This window comes from Neofelis nebulosa, chromosome 8 (genome assembly GCF_028018385.1).
Source record: "Neofelis nebulosa isolate mNeoNeb1 chromosome 8, mNeoNeb1.pri, whole genome shotgun sequence".
NCBI classification, from domain to species: Eukaryota; Metazoa; Chordata; class Mammalia; order Carnivora; family Felidae; genus Neofelis; species Neofelis nebulosa.
Window position 1 is genome coordinate 79,737,628 of NC_080789.1, and position 19,404 is coordinate 79,757,031.

At 39.8% G+C, this 19,404-nt stretch overlaps 1 protein-coding gene across 3 annotated transcripts in view; it reads left to right on the forward strand.

Moving 5' to 3' along the window:
- TMTC1 (transmembrane O-mannosyltransferase targeting cadherins 1) overlaps positions 1–19,404 on the forward strand; it is a 272,519-nt gene that overhangs the window by 12,523 nt on the left and 240,592 nt on the right. For all 3 annotated transcript variants that reach the window (XM_058743207.1, XM_058743208.1, XM_058743209.1), the window contains exons 2-3: positions 7,851–8,028; positions 17,402–17,475. In XM_058743207.1, the coding sequence (XP_058599190.1) occupies positions 7,851–8,028; positions 17,402–17,475 (252 nt within the window). The remainder of the gene's footprint in view (positions 1–7,850; positions 8,029–17,401; positions 17,476–19,404) is intronic.

A 19,404-nucleotide genomic window follows, 5' to 3' on the forward strand; every position in this document is an offset into this window, starting at 1 on the left:
AGCACAAACCAAAACCATGAATTTTATTTTTGTCTCAGAGCACCAATCTCCCCTTTGCACTGTTGTTTGCATTGGTGCTTGTGAATCACATCCTTTGGTTCTTTGATACATTAAGTGATGATGATTTGCTGATTTATTCTTGATACTAGAGGGAATGCAGAAGAAGAGCAACCAGAATGATTAAGGGCCAAAGGGATTCGCCTTGGAGGAAAACGAGAAAAAACAGATGTTGTTATTTATTGGTTGAATGATCTAAGGAGACTATGGAAACCACTTACAAACATTTGAGAGCTGGGAGGATGGCAGGAGAAGGGGAAGAAGAAAAATGGATGGGAATAGAGGAAGACAGGAGAATATACCGTATGTTCAGTATTGGGCTGTGGGAACTCATAAGGCAAGTGTTGGAGAGCCCATTATTGGATAGCAGAAACAGATTGTAAGGGGGTAAATGTAATTTTTTCTTTCCCCTAGTTTGTAGCTCTTATTGGAAAAAAATGTAAACTGGATTCTCCTGGTAAGTGTGGCAAACATATGTAGCCTTCCTTTAAGCTTTGTGATGCATGACTCTCATTGTTCTGAGTATCACCTGTTTTGAATCACTGGGTTTCTTGGGACAGATTTCTGGGCCCCATTTCAGATTTACTGACTTAGAATATCTTGGGATGGGATAAGGGAATCAGCAATTGTAGCTAGCACGCCAGGGGATTCAGAATCCTGTGAACCACTGGGACTCAGTGGGAGCATATGTTTCATGAGGTTGAGATGCCAAATATTGCTGGTGTAATATACAAAAAGGAATCCCAAAGCTCATTGAGATAAGGATGTTGCAATGCACTTATCACATGCTGCCTGCCCACACCTTCCTCCCACCACTCTACTACATTTCCTGAGAGGGCCAGATGATTTTCCCTTCACTGAGGCATTGAGAAATATATTAGCAGGGGAGCACCGACAACTTCGGGAAGCTCTGCGTGGACTCTTTTCTATAAGCCAAGTGTGGTGTGGGAGATACTGCGAGTGAGGTAGACTTTCTGATTTCAGTGGGGGTGATGGGACCCTGGAGTACCAGATGCCAAGTGGCAATGCTTAGCTGCCACAGACAAGGTGAGTGCTTTTACCATGATTGGCAGCAGGGATGCAGTAGTAATCACAATGTTTTGACCCCCTGACAGGGACCATTGGTGGTGACTAATCAGTCACATTGTCCCTAGATATGAAGTAGATGGGCAGCCCTCTTAAATCTTGCTTCAGCTGTATACCACGAAAACTCCAGGTTTTGGGCCCCAAACCAGACGTGAGCCATGACCTCTTCTGGAGGCTCCAGACCTCTGCTAGTTTGTTGAGATGGAGCTGTTTGATTGATGTGGAGTTGGGGTCCCCTGGAGGAAAGACCCTAGTATATTTCCTAGCAGAAGTCTCTTCCAGAAGATACAGCCTGTTTTTGTTTTCTTAAACCAGAAGTATTTTCCAAAGAAGAAAATCAAGAGTAAGGGGCTTTGTTTATCTAGAGCTCCAGGGTATGCAGGTGTGAGGAGAAGGAAGTGCGGCCAATGGCTTTCTTCTCCCCTTCCCACCCCTCCTTCCGTGACTTCTTGGTGCCAAACTGTGTGACCCTGTAACCTTTTCTGGGGACAGGTGCTCTCTGATTGCTGTGAGCTCATCATGGCCCCACCTTTCTGGACAGTTTTACAAGGAGGCAGAGGAGCTCAGACAGAGGAGGGGTATTAGCATTCATATTTGCCAAAGTCTGGAAGGCTTTCGAGCAGTCCGACATGGCTGTTCAGACTTTTTCTGGAAAAAAAAAAATCCTATTGGCCAGTTTAGCTTTAAATGAGAAATGAAGGCTAAATGAAATAATTCTTACTGTTGACTGGGAAAGATGATCTTTTCAACTTTCAACTTAAGGTGAGTTTAATGTGCTCATTCGGTAAACTTTCATTTAGAATCAATTCACTGTGTGCTAAGTGAGATGGATACTATGAGGAAAAGAAATTAATGTTTTACAGTGTATGAAAAAATGCTTATAATATTTGAGGAATATAGTAAAAGAGTTTTAAAAAACTGATGTGTGCTATAATAGAGTCTGTTCGGGGTGACATGGAACCCTAGAGACTGTTCTTAGGTGGTATTTCAGGTGTGCTGTTTATCATGTTCCTGCATGGACATTTCTGGGTGTCCAAACACCCGTTCTAGTTTTAAATATTACTTCTTTGTTTTTGAGCTGAAGCCTGTCTCATAGCAGTTGTTGTTTTGTATTGTGGTAAATTGTGCGTACTTGTGCCCTCTGAATAGGCAACGTGTTTCCATGCGGCCATGTAGTACTTCAAGAGAAGCTGGAAATTTTTATATAAAATCGTCTGTTTTAAAAATGTCGGTGGGGGGGCGCCTGGGTGGCTCAGTCGGTTAAGCAGCCGACTTCGGCTCAGGTCATGATCTCCCGGTCCGTGGGTTCGAACCCCGCGTCGGGCTCTGTGCTGACAGCTCGGAGCCTGGAACCTGTTTTGGATTCTGTGTCTCCCTCTCTCTGACCCTCCCCTGTTCATGCTCTGTCTCTCGCTGTCTCAAAAAAATAAATAAACGTTAAAAAAAATTAAAAAAAAATGTCAGTAGGGTGCCTGGGTGGCTCAGTTGGTTGAGTGTCCAACTTCGGCTCAGGTCATGATCTCTCACGGTTTGTGGGTTTGAGCCCGGCGTTGGGCTCTGTGCTCACAGCTCAGAGCCTGGAGCCTGCTTCGGATTCTGTGTCTCCCTCTCTCTCTGCTCCTCCCCCACTCACGCTCTGTCTCTCTCTCTCAAAAATAAATAAACATTAAAAAATTTTTTTTCAAAAGATAAAAAATAAATAAAAATAAAAATGTTGGTAAATTCGGGGCCCCTGGGTGGCTCAGTCAGTTCAACGTCTGACTCTTGGTTTCAGCTCAGATCATGATCTCAGGGTTGTGGGATGGAGACCTGCGGCAGGCTCTGTGCTGGCCGTGGAGCCTGCTTAAGATTCTGTCCCCCTCTACCACTTGCTTGTGTGCACTCTCTTTCTCTCAAAAAAAAAAAAAGTGGTAAATTAAAGAAAGAAAGAAAAGGTATACAGATGAAACAAAATAATTTGCAGACTTAAACTTGGCCCTTAGTCTATTTGCAACATTGTTATTGGATCTTAGTTTCCACTCAGAGAGGTACTTGAGTAAGTGCATTGCTTAAATATTTCATCATTCATTCATTTGTATATCCATCCACGTATCCACTTAATTTTGACAACTGTGAGCCAGGCAGTATGCTAGATACTAGGGATACAGCCATAATATGGCAAAGATCATTTCCCTTGGAGGATTTGGTATCATTTCTGTCATCTTTCTTTAGGCTGAGCATCCTCCATTTCCTCAAGCCTACCTTCCTGAGACATCACTTTGAGACTCCCCGTCCTTCAGCATCCTGGAGCTCTCCTGTGAAGATGCTCCAGCGTTTAAGTAGCACTCACAGAGGCTGCTGCCCCACATTGGATACCACCTACCTTCACTGTCCCGCATGCAGACAGAATGTCTCCCTCTTTCCTATCTCTGCACCTGGTAGGTTCTCCCCTTGCTAGGTTTCTTTCACTGTTAATTATCTGCTTAGTGTCTCTCTTTCTCTGGTAGCAGATGCCATGTCTTCTCCTTGTGTCTCTGGGCCCTACATCACACCTGACATGTAGTAGGTACTCAATAAATATCTGTTAGAGTGAATTGAAATGAAAATTAGTTGGACTTATGCAGAACCCTGTCTGTGGTTTGGTCTGTTTTGATAGCCAGGACATAATAACTCTGAGTTTACAGTAAACTAACAGCTCTTGGACAATGCTATGTGAGTAGTTTTAGTCTAGATTGCAAGTATTTTGTTCCCTTTTATGTCCAAATGTGGATTTTGCTCTTACCCATATTCTGTGTAATCCTGTAAGAACTAACTAACAATATCAGGCATTTAAACCCTTTGCCAATCTTAGTCTCCCAGAACAGTGACCCTCCTTCCCAGATACAGGCTTTCTGGCAAGCTTGGTTAGCATACACTACAGATCTAGCTAAGTCCTTGATAGAAATATGGGACAGACCAGAGATAACATCAGAGTCTTGTGACTTACACTGAAGGTCTACATCTAAGGGGACATTGATTATTATTCACTACTCTTTGTGTTTGCTACAAATCCTTCTTCTTATATCTTGTGCACAAGGTGATTGTGAAAGATTTTGATAAATGCCTTTGTTAAAATAAAGATAAGATGTGTCTGTCACATTCCCTGTCCTATTAAAATGTGAGGTTCATCAGTTGAACCCCCTTTTTGTGAACCCGTATTGGATCCTAGGATCAGAGATTCTTTTTCCAATGCTCACAAATAACATTTTGTTATTATTTCATCTCAAGATCACTTGTTTATAGTTTGAAGAGTTCACTCTCTATCTTTTTAGATACTTGGGAACTTCTCCTAACTTTAGATTCTCAGTAATTTCTTAAAGCTTAGATTTGCCAGTAACTGGTACCATGTGAGAGGCTTTCAGTTACTTTAGCACTGCGGTGGATCCCCATTCAGTAATTTATTTTTATATTTTGGGGTCTAAATGAATTCCCTTGAAACACCAAGCATTTTTTTCCTAACCAGTTTCCAGGAATAATAATATGATGGTAGCTATACTTGTGGTAAACATAATAGCATGTGTATAAACGTGTCAAATCACCAAGTTGTACACTTGAAACTAATGTAATATTGTGTGTCAACTATACTCAGATTAAAAAAAATCCTCCCCCGAAAAATCAGGGATTTGGCTTATTAGATGTCTTGCCTTCTCTCTATTGTCATCTTATGATTATCACAGTATGATGCATCCTTGTATACTAAAAAGAAAAGTCCTGTTTCTTCTTCTGCTTATAGTCCATACTTCTGACACCAGATATGTAGGGCTTTTTTTCCACAGTGATCAATTCTCAGTGTCCTACAGTATGTGGATATCCTGCAATTCAATGTAATTCTGCCACTGTTTGTCTGGAGTTAGCATTGGATCCCCCAGGTTAAGGGCTCATTTCCTTCCACAAGACTCACCCCATTTCAGATACCAGTTGCAAGTCGTGGGTCCCTAGATTGCCACACTTCTGTCTAACTTGGTTGTTAAATCAGTGTTCCCATGAGCCCCTCCTCAGGTTCAACAATTTGCTATAATGGCCCACAGAACTCAAGCAGACACTTACTTAATGTTTACTGGCTTATTATAGAATAAAGGATATAGATGAACAGCCAGATGAAGAGATGCTTAGGTGGGGTCTGGAGGGTCCCAAGCACAGGAGCTTCTGTCCCTGTGAAATTGAGGTGTGCCACCTGCCCAGCTTGTGGATGTGCTCACCAATGTGGAAGTTCTCCAAAACCTGTAGTTCAGAGATTTTTATGGAGGCTTCATCAAGTAGGCATCACTGATAATTAACTCAATCTCTAGCCCTTCTCCAATCCCTGGGGTGGAGGAGGGGGAGAGGGAGAAAGGCTGGAAGTTCTAAGCTTCTAATCATAACTCGATCTTTCTGGTGACCAGCCCCCATCCAGAAGCCATCCAGGAGCCTACCAAGAGTCATGTTATTAGAGCAAAAGGTAATCCTATCACTTAGGAAGTTCCAAGGGATTTAGGAGCTCTGTGTCAGGAACTGGGGCCAAAGACCAAGAATTGGAACAAAAGATACTCCTACTACCTTTATAACTTAAGAAATTACAAAGGTTTTACCATTTCTACCAGGAGTTGGGATGAAGACCAAAATGCATATTTATTATATTACAATGTCATATCTGTCTGTTTATATCTGTATATCTATATCTATCTACATCTATCTTTGAACACTTTTCAGGTTATTTCCTTATGGAAAATTCCTAGAAGTGGAATTTTTGATCAAAGGTTATGTACTTCTTTTAAAAAAATTTTTTTTTAATGTCTCTTACTTATTTTTGAGAGAGAGACAAGGTGCTAGTGGGGAATGGGCAGAGAGAAAGGGAGACACAGAATCCAAAGCAGGCTCCAGGTTCCTAGCTGTCAGCACAGAGCCTCACATGGGGCTTGAACTCATGAACCATGAGATCATGACCTGAGCCTTAGTCAGGCTTAACCCACTGAGCCACCCAGGCACCCCCAAAAGTTACGTACTTCTTAAAGCCTTTGCTATGTATTGACAAATTTGAGACCTTCCCAGTGGTTGTGAGATAGTTTGCCTATTTAGTTTTTTTGCCCTGAGTGTGAATGAACTTTAAATGAGTGGCTTAGTTGGTCTGGAAAGCTTAGCCTGATGAAAATCAGCCTCAGGAGGATGGGCTCTCTGGGAACTGCACCTAAGTTCTCCGAGGATAGGGACCTGGTCTTGCCCTTTCTCAAAGCTCCACCGTCTTAAGCTCTGATTTCCAACAGCTCTCTCACCATAGGTGGGTCCTCTTGAACTGGAATGGGATGCGATTCTTTCTCCTGTAGCTGTACCTGACCATTCCTCTTTCCCTCCTTATGTTTCATGCTACATTCCTGTCTTAAGGACCCTGGGGTGTGTGCAGAGTAGTGGGTCCGCCAACATACAGCTGGCTTGAATCTTACCTTGGAGCCCTGAAGTTTGATTCCACAAAACAGTTCATTTTATCTAGGCTTAGTTAGGACCATGATTACTTCAGTGGGAATGGAACTGGCGTCAATTAGTAACTATGACATTTATATTCATGTGTCCAAATAAAGCTTGAGATGCTTAAAATTCTGTTAAATTTGTGCCTGAATCAAGTCAAGTATTTAGAATATGCATATGCCATCGCTAAAGTTGACTTTTTCATTCTCGATTGTTTTGGCAAAGAGGAGGTGTTTCTATAAGAAAAGCAGATCAAGGGCATGAGAATAAAGACATGGGATTACTGTTTCAGTAAAATAAGCTGGAATATAGACAACTACAGGCAACCCCCCTTAGAGTATATATGCTCCCCCAAAAGAATCATGCCCTATACAACTATTTTTTTCTGTAACCCCACAGAGTCAATTGGGGACATTATGTCCTGTTATTAAATTTAAGGCAACCTTCAGAAGTGTCTCTGTTCTGCATTTCATAGTAAAGTATTTTTAAAGATGTTGAACAATAAATTTCCCTTCTTTTTGTGACACTCTTTAGTTTCTTCGTCATAATTTTAGAATTCAGATTTTGAGATCTGTGGGAATTTATGTTAGAAAACATTTAATACAGATTCTGAAATGCTATGCTTTTGCTCATCCTTTTAATTTCAGCTGCAGCTGGTAATAGTGTCTTTAGGTGCACTGAAGATCCCTTGTGGGGTGGTAATTAATGATCATTCCGGGTGCATAGTCTGGAAATTTGGTTCCTGGTGGGTATTCTGGGTGAGAGAACACGTTCATGCTTGATTTGTCCCAACTCTGACCACAGTCACAGTCTTGTGGCTTTTCTGTCTTCTCCAGGGGCTGCATCTCTGACCCAGAGCACTGTGGACTTGCTTTTGAACCCTCAGCTCCTTGGGAAGAGCTGGTAGTGAAAGCAAGAGTTTCTCGGGGCTGTTTGCATTAGCCACGGAGTGAAGGAAAAACAGGTCCAGCACCTAGCTGCTTGTCTTCTCGGGCCACAGGGTTTTCTGAAATAATATTGTATTGCTTTTGCAATGACTTTTGCAGATAGGAAAATTCTGAGATAGGGAAAAAATGATACTTGTATATGTAGAGTAACCTGATGTTGGGAGTCATCCATTAAAAATAATTGATTGAACAGCTTATCTTTTTTAAATGATCAGTTCCCTCTGCTTTCTCTGCTCCCTTGTGCTTATGTTTTCTGTTTGTAGCTGATTCCATTTTTGTTTTTGTTTTTATCTTTTTTTACAGGCTGAACGTATTTTTGACTGGTATGAACCCATTCTACTTTCATGCAGTGAATGTGATTTTGCACTGCCTAGTGACCCTTGTCCTGATGTACACCTGTGACAAAGCTGTCTTCAGGAATCGCAGACTTGCTTTTGCTACGGCGTTGCTTTTTGCTGTGCATCCTATCCACACGGAGGCAGTGAGTATCCCTGGAACTTAATGAAACAATGAACTAAAACAAAAAACAAAACAAAAAACAAAACAACAACAACAACAACAACAAAATGAGCCTTTCAAAACCACGGTAATTCAGTGCTCCACTAAAGTGTTTGTCTTTATGTATAAACCATTCTGCTCAACAACTTTTCTTTTTGAATGTTCAAATGGCCTTCAGAATTTAACTGCTTTTCTAAATAACCACTGTTGTTATTACACGTAGTAATAAATGGCCACAGTTTATTTGAATAAAATGTAAGTTCTAACGTGTTTTAAACAGCACAGGGCATTTTGCGATACTTGTCCTGCCGAGGCATTGTTCTTGCTCTGCGTTTGTATTTTACCTTTTCTCTCTGTGCTTTTTATTTACAATATTTATGATGCTGAGCTGTGAGTAAGAGGAAAGACTAAAAAGTTAGACTTACATTCTTCAAGTTAGAAAGACAGACTTAAGAGAGGGATTTATAAATAGGTTTCTAAGTTATTTCGTGTGAAGTGTAGTTATTTGGTGGGTGATGACAAATTTATTTAAAAGATAGTTCAAATCTGTGGTCCTCTTTAAAATAGGGATTTAATCATGCACCCAGAAGGCATTATCAATTTACCTCATTTCACATCTCAGTAATACTTGGTTTATTTTAGCATAACTCAGTAACCACAGTTGGTTTATTTTATATGTATTGCTGGGGGCAGATGAAGACTTTCTAAGGGGTATGTTTTAAAAGAATCATTTCCAGAGCCTCAGCTTGCTTCTGGACACTTTCCTACAGTTTATCTGTCTCAGAACATGCCTGGGGTCAAAGTGTCAAGTTGGTTCTTCTCTCTGTCACCCCCTTTCTTTTTTTAAAAAAAAAGTTTATTTATTTATTTATTTTTGAGAGAGAGAGAAAGAGAGAGAGAGGGGTGGGGCAGAGAGAGAAGGAGAAGAATCCCAAGCTGGCTCCGCACCAGCAGTGCAGAGCCTGATGTGGGGCTCAAACTCACTAACTCTGAGATTGTGACCTGAGCGGAAATCAAGAGTTGGATGCTCAACCAACTGAGCCACCCAGGCACCCCTTCCTCCTCTCCTTTCAATTGTCCTTCTCTCATTGAAAAATAAGAAGGACATTGAAGAGGGCACTTGTTGGGATGAGCACTGGCTGTTGTACATAAGCAATGAATCACGGGAATCTACCTCCAAAACCAAGAGCACGCTGTATATACACTGTGTGTTTGCCAACTTGACAGTAAATTATATTTGAAAAAAGAAAAAGAAAAAGAAAAAAAAGAATGTCTCAAATACATCAGACTTTTACTATTCCCCAGGTATAGAAATCTCTGAGATACCTTACAAAGAAACAATTTGATATATTGGTGTCAGCAAAGCCTCCTTCAATGAAGGCATCATAGACCCGAAGATGAGCTTCATATCACGCTCTGTCTTACACATATTTCTGTGAAGAATACAGCATGGCATTAGAAGTAGGGTACGGTGGCCTGTGTTGATCTTCTGAATTCAGAAGTGAGATGGTTGTCATGGGAATGCATAATAATATGTTCATTTGAATTGACATAAGAAGTTTGATTTGGCCAATTGGTTTTATAATGAGGACTGGTTTTGCCAGTTAGGCTATATGTGATAGATATTTTCCACACACAGTATTGTAAATCTGTAAGCCCAAGATTTTGATACAAATCTATTTGGAGTGAGTGACAAAGAAAAAATGATTTTACAAAAACAATTACATTACTTAAGGTAAATTTCCCTGCCGTTCCTTGAGTGCCTCTCAAAAGGTGCCTCTAAGTGGAAGATTATGCTATAACTGTTATTAAGAAGTGTATTTTTATATCTAAGAGCTACTTATCATTTTTTCTAATTTGTGATGTATTAAAAAGTTATGTATTAACACTAAGTGGAATAATAATATGAAATTGAAAATTTAACAGTTATCACAAGGACGTTTACAATAAATTTAAATATATAAGTATTTTTATTACAGGGAGGAGATGGTAAGTAGAATATTTTTAAGCATAACTATTTAATACATTAATAAACAATGCTGAGGAGGAAATAAAATAGAAATAAGAGTTCAAGGGGAAATGGGTGTGAAATATCCATCATTTAATGAAGAGCCTGTTCATGTTTGTGTAAATGGAAAACAATGAGCTTCAAATTGCTGTGGTACATTCCAGATTCCATTTGGTACATTTAAAACAGTAATATTATGGCCTTATTTTGAAATGTCAGTATTTACAATGCATAGGAAATTAGATCCTTGCAAGTATTTAAAATTATGATGAAAAACTTTAGATATGAATTTTAAAAGATGAGAGAGATACATAAGTTTTTAATATTCTTTTTGGATGTCATATGAAGAGAAATAATCAAAGACTATTACTCCTAGCCATATAGAATATATGACACCAGGTCAAAGTACAGTTGAAAATATGTGTGTGGAGCGTCTTGGGGAACATTTTTTCAGGAAAGAATAAATGAATAGGACAATAACGGTCTTAATTCTATGCTTGCAAAGAGGGAGAGTAGGTAACCTTGGACAGTGAGATCATGAGCTGGTAGAGTTAGGTCGAATTCTAAGAAAAAAAATCCTGTTAGCAAAGTGACCTTTAAAAAAAGGTTTCATTAAGGAGACACCTTGGGTGGCTCAGTTGGTTGAGCGTCCAGCTCTTGGTGTCCTCTCAGGTCATGATCTCACAGTTTGTGAGTTCGAGCCCTGTATCAGGCTCTGCACTGACAGCACAGAACCTGCTTGGGATTCTCTCTAGTCCTCTTTCTCTGCCCTCCTCCCTCTTCCTCCCCAAATCCCCCCCACCCCCACTCATGCTCTTTCTTTCTTACAATAAATAGACTTAAAAAAATGAAAAGGTTTCAATAAGCTTTTGTACTAATAAAAAAAAATCCATGATAACACAATTATAGGGACAAAGGAGTCTGAGAACTGGACATTTAAGGAAAAAGTTTAAAGAAACTATTTGCATTCACAAGGAATGAGAGAAGTGTAGGAAGGAAGTGAAGGAAGTAAAGAAATTTGACTTACATAACAATCTATACTAGGAAGTAAAATCAAGATACTATTTCAGTTATAGGTAATAGTTTAGGTTTCTAAGGAAGAAGACAGAGAAATAGAAAAAAAGGTATTGTGTTGTGGAAGACTTAGTGACAAATTATTTTTAAAAAGGGAAAATAGATCACAGGGTGGCTGGAGAGGCAGTTAGAGGGATGTATCTCCCTTTTGTTAAACAAGAACAAAAATGGGACCATAAGTAATCCCAGGAAGGATGGAGGATTTACATTTTTGGGGGAGGGGCTCAAAAAATTTTTTAATGTTTATTTTTGAGAGAGAGAGAGAGAGAGAGGGAGCGAGAGAGGGAGCAGGGGAGGGACACAGGGAGAGGGAGACACAGAACCTGAAGCAGGCTCCAGGCTCTGAGCTGTCAGCACAGAGCCCAGTGCCCCACAGGAGGAGGGGTTTAGTTTCAACATATTGGTCCGATCAAAGATTTGCTTCCTTAATTATGTAATCAGCATATAGTAAATGAATACTTGTTTGGTGCAAGCACTGTGCTGGGTGCCAAGAGGTTATGTGGGTGGATAAGGGGTCCCTACCCATAATTTGTTCACAAGCTCCTAAAAAAGCCAAAGAACATACACATAAATACATACAAGACAAAACAATATGTTGTAATAAAAAAAATCATTTCCAATTTAAGTATGCAGGAATAAATTCATTTATTTACTCAATCTTTCAACAAATAGATTGCAGAGGGTATAGCACTGACCAAGGTATACGCAGACCTTTCTTCGTTGAAGGCCTGTGATTCTGGAAGAGTTTTCTTTTATTGTCTTTTTTTTTTTTTTTTTTTTTGAGAGACAGCAAGCAGGAGAGGGGCAGAGAGTAAGGTTGAGAGAGAGAATCCCAAGCCCGCTTCATGCTGTCAGGTCAGAGCCCAATGTTGGGGCTCGATTCCATGAACCATAAGATTGTGACCTAAGCCTAAATCAAGAGGCAGACGCTTAACCGACTGAGCCACCCAGGTGGCCCAGAAGGGTTTCTGACAGTATATTTCTGGGGAAATCATGGGAAATTTGTATGTTTTTCTGAATCCTGAATCATGAGAAAAATAAATAGAGAAATTGGGAAAATGGGGAATATCATTGTAATTCCCTTCTAGGAATAAAACTTAGCAACCATTATGGAAACATTATTGGTTGGAAGGAATGCACTTGACTTACGTCAAGTCAAAAGCAAGAGCAGGAAATGCTGATACATGGAGCTGAAGGTTAAGTTCAACATTTCCAGAACTGGGACAAGAGCACGTAGGAGAGAATTGGTAGTGATCTAATCAGTCATTCTGGCTTTCAGCTGTTGGATGTGTTAAGTGTGTGTTTCCTGTCCCTGTCTAACACTAATGGGACTCATTCTTGCAGATGGAACAATCAATAACTTGATACACATGCAATACTTTGTACAAATCCTATGAATGTTATTCTAAGGAATAACAAGTTTTGGGGACAAATTAAATTCTTAATTGGTAATTTCCACATGTGATTCTGTTAAGCTCACTAGGACCTAGATCTGAATGTTACATTGTTTCCATTCTACCCTGATGATGTTCACTCATTTTTTCCATTACTTGAGTATGTGTTACAGAGTTCAGTTCCCAAGTTACAGCTACCCTTTTGGTGATGAAAACCTGCAGCTTGAGGCAGAAGTACATGCTATCCATCTGCATGTATTTTTGGCTGGGTCCTTTGTATTTCCCATCACCCTACAGTTCAGCCTACGTTGCCATAGAATCAACCCAGGAGCCCCAACTTAGCATCCCAGTTTGCTTCCCATTGCCCATTCCTGTCCATTTTCATTTACTCCATGCTTTCATCCCTTTATGCTTTCCCTTCCAGAAACACCTGTGTTTTGAGACTGGACTTTCCTCTGCCTGGAATGCTTCTGTGTTCCTTCCCTGGCCCAGGATTCACATTCCCCTGTCTTCAACTTACTGAGCCCTTCTTGCCTCTCCTTTAGTTGTTAGTGTATAACACCAGCCTTTCCATGAAGCCTTCCCAGATTCTACAGTCAAAATTAATCTCTCCATTCTCTCATGGCAATGATTTCTCCTCTTTATGATACATGCAGTACCCTCTTTTGACTCCCAACCAGATGTTAAACTCCTTGAGGCAGGTTATATCCCTCCAGCTGGCACAGTACCTGGCAAATAGGAGGCACTTGGAAAATGTTTGTTGAGTGGAATAAATCATGCAATTACTGAATATGATGCTACCGACTAATTGAATCACAGGGAAAGTGAATGGTGGTCTTGACATATAGTAGTTGGTGTCAAGCACCTTGTTTTTAAGACATCTAACCCTCTTGCCCCAGAGACCCCAGCTCAACAGGGATATAGAGTAGGTGTTCAGTGGATGCTTGGTGGTTTGAAACTGGCCACAGAGTCTGTCACTGTTAGCATTAACATTTCAACAACCCCTCTGAGCTTCCGCTCCAAGGGACACTACATTCTTTATATCCGGGCACATCCAGCTGGCACATTCTGCTGCTGCTGCTGCTGCTTCCCAGAAGCACTAACTGGCTGCAATTTGAGAAGTAGGCTTCAGGCTCCTTTAGCACATTAGTTATGCTTGCCTAGCTTGTGATTGCCTCATTCCAACTTGCTACACCCAATATCAGCTTGCACCTCTTGCTGTTGTGTGAGTTGGCCACATCAGTTGTGCTGTGGTGAGCGTCCCTCTGGGTCCAGATGTGTGGCTTTCTCCCAAGACTTTGTTGCTAGTGAGTTGGGCTCTCTGTTTAGTGTTCTAGAGGCCTCGCAGGTGATGCTGAGCTCAATGCTCAGAGATGTGGTGGTGTAGACTGAGCAGATCTGGGCTCACAGTTAACCTGTGTGCAATTGTTGCTCTACAGACTGTAAGTCTGAGCTGGTTCTGACGCTGAGGTGACACCATATTGTCACTGTGTACCTCCTTTGTGTCATGCAATCTTCCTGATTTAGCATGCAAATGCCTTATAAATGAATGGATCAATGAACAGTGTATAGTCCAGGCAGCCACATTAGCTAATTCCTTTTAACTCTGTACTGCTAGTGTAATTCTTTGGCTGTATCCAGTTTTCTCTTGGTGTACATTGGACTTGAATTTTTCTCAATATGTGACTTGCTGTCAATCCATATGCAGGTATATAACTAAATTACATTCTATTTATATTTTTAACTAAACTATTCATTTATCTAATGAAGTTTATATATATATACACTTTATATATATAAAATGTATATATATACATACATATATATATGTATGTAAACTCATTAATTATAACAGTAACGTGAGATGTGGGTGTTATACTCATTTTAAAGATAACAAAACCAAATCCCAGAAATTAAAGATAACAAAATTGAGTCTCATTCAAATGGCAAGAGAAGGAGTCTGTATTCAAGCCTTGGATGGCCTAGTTCCATGCATGTGTCATTCCCTCTTCTTTATGAATGCAAAGTGTGCTCATTATATGAGAGTATTTATAGGTACATTTCCCAGAACTCTATTTTCCACTATTAATTATGGTTGATTCTCTAACACACTGTGGACTTCAGGTCCTCTGTGGTTTGGGTGATGCTGTTCTCTGTGCCTGAAATGTCAACCCTGTTCATTTCCCTTGTGAGCTCTGACTCATCTTTAAGATCCAGCTCATACGTGGCCTTTTTTGAAGCATTCTTTGAACCATCCTCCATTTTTTTCCTTTACAGTTTTGTTTCTTGGATTTCAAAAGAGTAAGAGAAATGCACACACATTTTAAGTAGTAATGAAATAATACAAAGATTTATAAAAAGCTGTCTGTCCTCTACCCCTCTTCCATTTTAGTACCTTTCTAAAGTAACACATTAAAAAAAATAATTTTAAACCTCAAAAATGAAGTGACCATATACTCTTTATCCAGACTCATCAATTTTTAACATTTTGCCACATTTGTTTTGTCATTCTTCCTCTCTTTCTCCCTTAATATATAAAAATATTTTTTGTATTCTGAAGCATTTGAGAGTAGGTTGCGTAATTCATGCCTCTTTGCACCAGAATAATTTAATTGTGTATTTTCTAAAACCAAGGCCATTAGTCATTCTCTTCAGTCTCCTTAAGTTTGGAGTAGTTACCAGTCTTCATTGTCTTTTTATAATATAACTCACAGCTTTAAATATAATTTAAAACTTATATTTAATGTACATAATATAAAATGTTTACATGATGTTTATTATAACATTGCAGTTGATGTTATATAACATATATAAACATTCATATTATATCAAATGATTATAATATATATAACACATATACAAAGTATAACACATGATTTATATATATGTTAAAATTTATAATATATAAATAAAAATAGTATAACTATATATTGTATGTAAATACATAAATATAGAAATATGTAAAAATATAAAATAGTATATAAGTTGTTAATACATAATATATGCACATGTAGTAGATTATGCAGGTATAATATACATACATGTATTATATAATAATATCATATATGTAATATTATAATACATCAGATTATAGGAGTTGTAACATAATAAATCATGATATGGTATAAATTAGAACATATTAAAATACTGGAATTTTAATGTTACCAGATGATGTATAATTGTTGTATTTTATACTTTATTAATGTAAAATATATTTATTTATGTATTTTTTTTTTTAATGTTTTTTATTTATTTTTGGGACAGAGAGAGACAGAGCATGAACGGGCGGGAGAGGGGCAGAGAGAGAGGGAGACACAGAATCGGAAACAGGCTCCAGGCTCCAAGCCATCAGCACAGAGCCTGACGCGGGGCTCGAACTCACGGACCGCGAGATCGTGACCTGGCTGAAGTCGGACGCTTAACCGACTGCGCCACCCAGGCGCCCCTATTTATGTATTTAATAGAACATTCCTCATCCTGGGTTTGTCTGATGTTTTCTCATGATTACATTCAGGTTATGCATCCTTGGCTGGAATTTGACAAAAGTGATATTGTGTCCTTCTCAGGGTATAATGTGCAGAGGCATGCCACATCCATTGGCCCTTTATTGGTGAAGTCAAGTTTGAACCTCCAGTTAAGGTGTAATGAGTTTTCTCCATAGTGTAGTTATTCTTTTTACTTTTTCATTTAACAAGTAATTGATGAGGACATGCTTTGAAGCCCTACTAATACGCTTTGCCTCACCAAACCTTTATACCCTAGATTTAGCATCCACTGGTATTTTATGATGTTTCTTGCTCTATCTAATCTTGACTCTTTTGGAAACAAAATGGCTATTTGTCAGCTGCACTATTCCCTCTACATTCATTAACTTGCTTTTTAATGTAAGGAAGAGATTTCTATTCTTTTCCATTCACTTGCTTACTGTATTTATGTGTGTACTTATATTGTGCATTCATTCATCCATCCATCAATATCAGTATGCATTCATGGATGTCTGGTTTTTTTAAATGGTTTATTTTATTATCGTCTTTACTTATTTTGATGTTCAAATGGTCTGATATTTGGTCGGTGGGAGCCCTTTGTCACCAGCTTCTGTGCCCTTTTGACACATACCTGTCACTTAAAAAAAAATTTAATGTTTATTTATTTTTGAGAGTGTGAGTGGGGAGGGGCAGAGAGAGAGGGAGACACAGAATCTGAAGCAGGCTCCAGGCTCTGAACACTTCAGCACAGAGCCTGACTCAGGGTTCGAACTCCTTCGCCTCAGCCCTGGAGTCAGCTACTTCTCCAAGGACCCCCGTTCTCCTTAGTGGAGGAATGTGTGTGGTCAGTGCCAGGATGACTCTTTGCTAGTGGGGTAGCTTGCGTTTAGGCTCTTTCAGTGACAGAACTAAGAAACACAATGACACAGACACACATACATACATGGCCATCAAGAGTTTATACTCATTCCTGTTTTTACCAGAATTATTGTTTCCTAAACTTATTTTTTTCTAATACTCTGTAAATATCTTCTGCTCTATTAGCACTCTGCTACCTGAAGACTAGCACAGTGTCTGGCCTTCAGTCATTACTCAGAAAATATTTTTGAATAAATCAACAAAGGAATAAGCTTTGGTGATATGAATTGGCCTTCTATAGAAGAAAGGTTAAAATGAAATTAAGCATGAAAATATTTTCCCTTCCTTCCTGTTTTTTCCTCCTATAAACTTATCGTTATATATATGATACAAGAGGTGGTTAGTCATAAGCCAAATTTTGAAGAAGAATGTGTTTTCTTACTTTATCATACTTTTCATTCGTCTAAAAACGAATCCATTCTATAACGGTTTCCTGAAAGTGATTTTCTGAGGCTTTTATCTTTTCAAACTTTCTAGGTGGCTGGAATTGTTGGCAGAGCTGACGTGTTAGCATGCCTGCTGTTTCTGTTGGCCTTTCTCTCCTACAATAGGTATGTATGTATGTATGGCTAAGAATGCCCTTCTGTGTGGTTACAATAATGCTGTCCCCTTGGGAATTTCTGTCATGTTGGGGGCTGGGGGGTAGTGCGGACTCTGAGCATCTGCCTGAGAGACGAGGGAGGCTTGTTGGCAGCAAAAAGCTTAGAAAAGCTTCATGGAGATCAGGATAGGAAACCTGCCCTTACCAAATGCAAGGCTGCTCTCTCCTCTAGCCATATTCTCAACTTTGTCATAGCCTTTTTTAAAATTTTTTTTTTTCAACGTTTTTTATTTATTTTTGGGACAGAGAGAGACAGAGCATGAACGGGGGAGGGGCAGAGAGAGAGGGAGACACAGAATCGGAAACAGGCTCCAGGCTCCGAGCCATCAGCCCAGAGCCCGACGCGGGGCTCGAACTCACAGACCGCGAGATCGTGACCTGGCTGAAGTCGGACGCTTAACCGACTGCGCCACCCAGGCGCCCCTCATAGCCTTTTAAAGGAACTGCTCTCCTCGTGCTCCTTGCTTCTTGATTATTCCTACTTGTCATTTCTTACTGAGAATGGAATTTGAAATCTTCGCTCCGAGCCAGTATGTATTGGATATGGTCCTATCTTCCATTTGGCCATGATTGGTTTAATTCCTCCTGTTCATTTTGGTCCTAATTTTTTTTTTCCTCTTTATTATCCTCACGAAAGTAGCTCAGAGCTTAAAATAACAAGGCTGAATTAGAAGTAGTATTTCTCAACCATGGTTTTCTAATATACACACCCTTTCATCAAAACATAGAAGTTCCTTGCTTTGGGATACTGAAAAGCAATAAAATAATTTTCCATTATAGTGTCCCCTTCTCCCCCAAAGTGCTCAGATTCTTACTTGAGTTGTGACATGGCCACATAGGGAAAGGGGCAGGTTAAAAAGAGAATAGGAGCGAGGTGGATGGCTCAGAGAGTGGCCCAGAAAAGGGGGGAGTGAATCCTGTTACTCTACTTTGTGGAGAGATGTCTGGTTAGGGATTTATGAGCTTTGATCTTTGGCTCAGTTTGGTGACCTACCATGTTACAGAGCCCCGGGACCTTGAGAAATACAATTCTAAACAAGTGGTTCTCAATGTGGGGCACTTTTGCCCTTCCCCTGGGGATATTTGACAATTTCTGGAGACACCTTTGCTTGTCGTTAAGTGGGAAGGTGTTAGCGGTTGGCATTTAGTAAGTAGAGGCCAAGCATCCTACAATGTTCAGTACAGCCCTAACAACAAAGAGGCATTTTCCCCAAAATGCTAGTAGTACCAAGATTGAGATTGAGAAGCCCTGTAACAAACAGGTTTAGACCTTGGATGATCAAGAATGAAAAGAATTAATTCTTATGAAATTTCGGTTTAACGAGTGGAGCTTTTCTTAGTACAGGTTTCCCCTGCTATCTGAAAGTAGAGCATTTCTCTGAAACCTTCTGTCAGCTGAAATGGCTCAAAGTGAAGAAGCAATTACCGTTAATTTCTATGGAAAAATTGGGGGCATTCCCAGACCCAAAAAACAACTTCTCTTAGGCTTTTTCTGATATCTTAGGACACATCTTGCTAATGAATGCACGGAATAGATGGAGATAAGGCACAGAGGCTCACACGGTTCAGTTCTCTGGAGGCTTGGGATTGATATGCTGGGTGTGGTCCCCGGGAAGGAACTTGTTGCTGCTGTGGGTTCCTAACAGCACCTCTACAATGGTTCCTAACAAACAAATGCTGTTTTTGCTTTTCACCTTTTTTCGTAAAAGCAAAGACCCTCTTCAGACTTCTTTCTGTTAGTGAAAATAAGTACGAAGGTAGGTCTTTCATAAAAGTAAAGTGGCAGTAATGTGAACTTTTGAAAAGCGGGGGGTACCTGTGTGGTATTAGGCCTCTGTTCCTGGCTCTGTGACTTTCTACAGAGTCACAAAGCTAATCG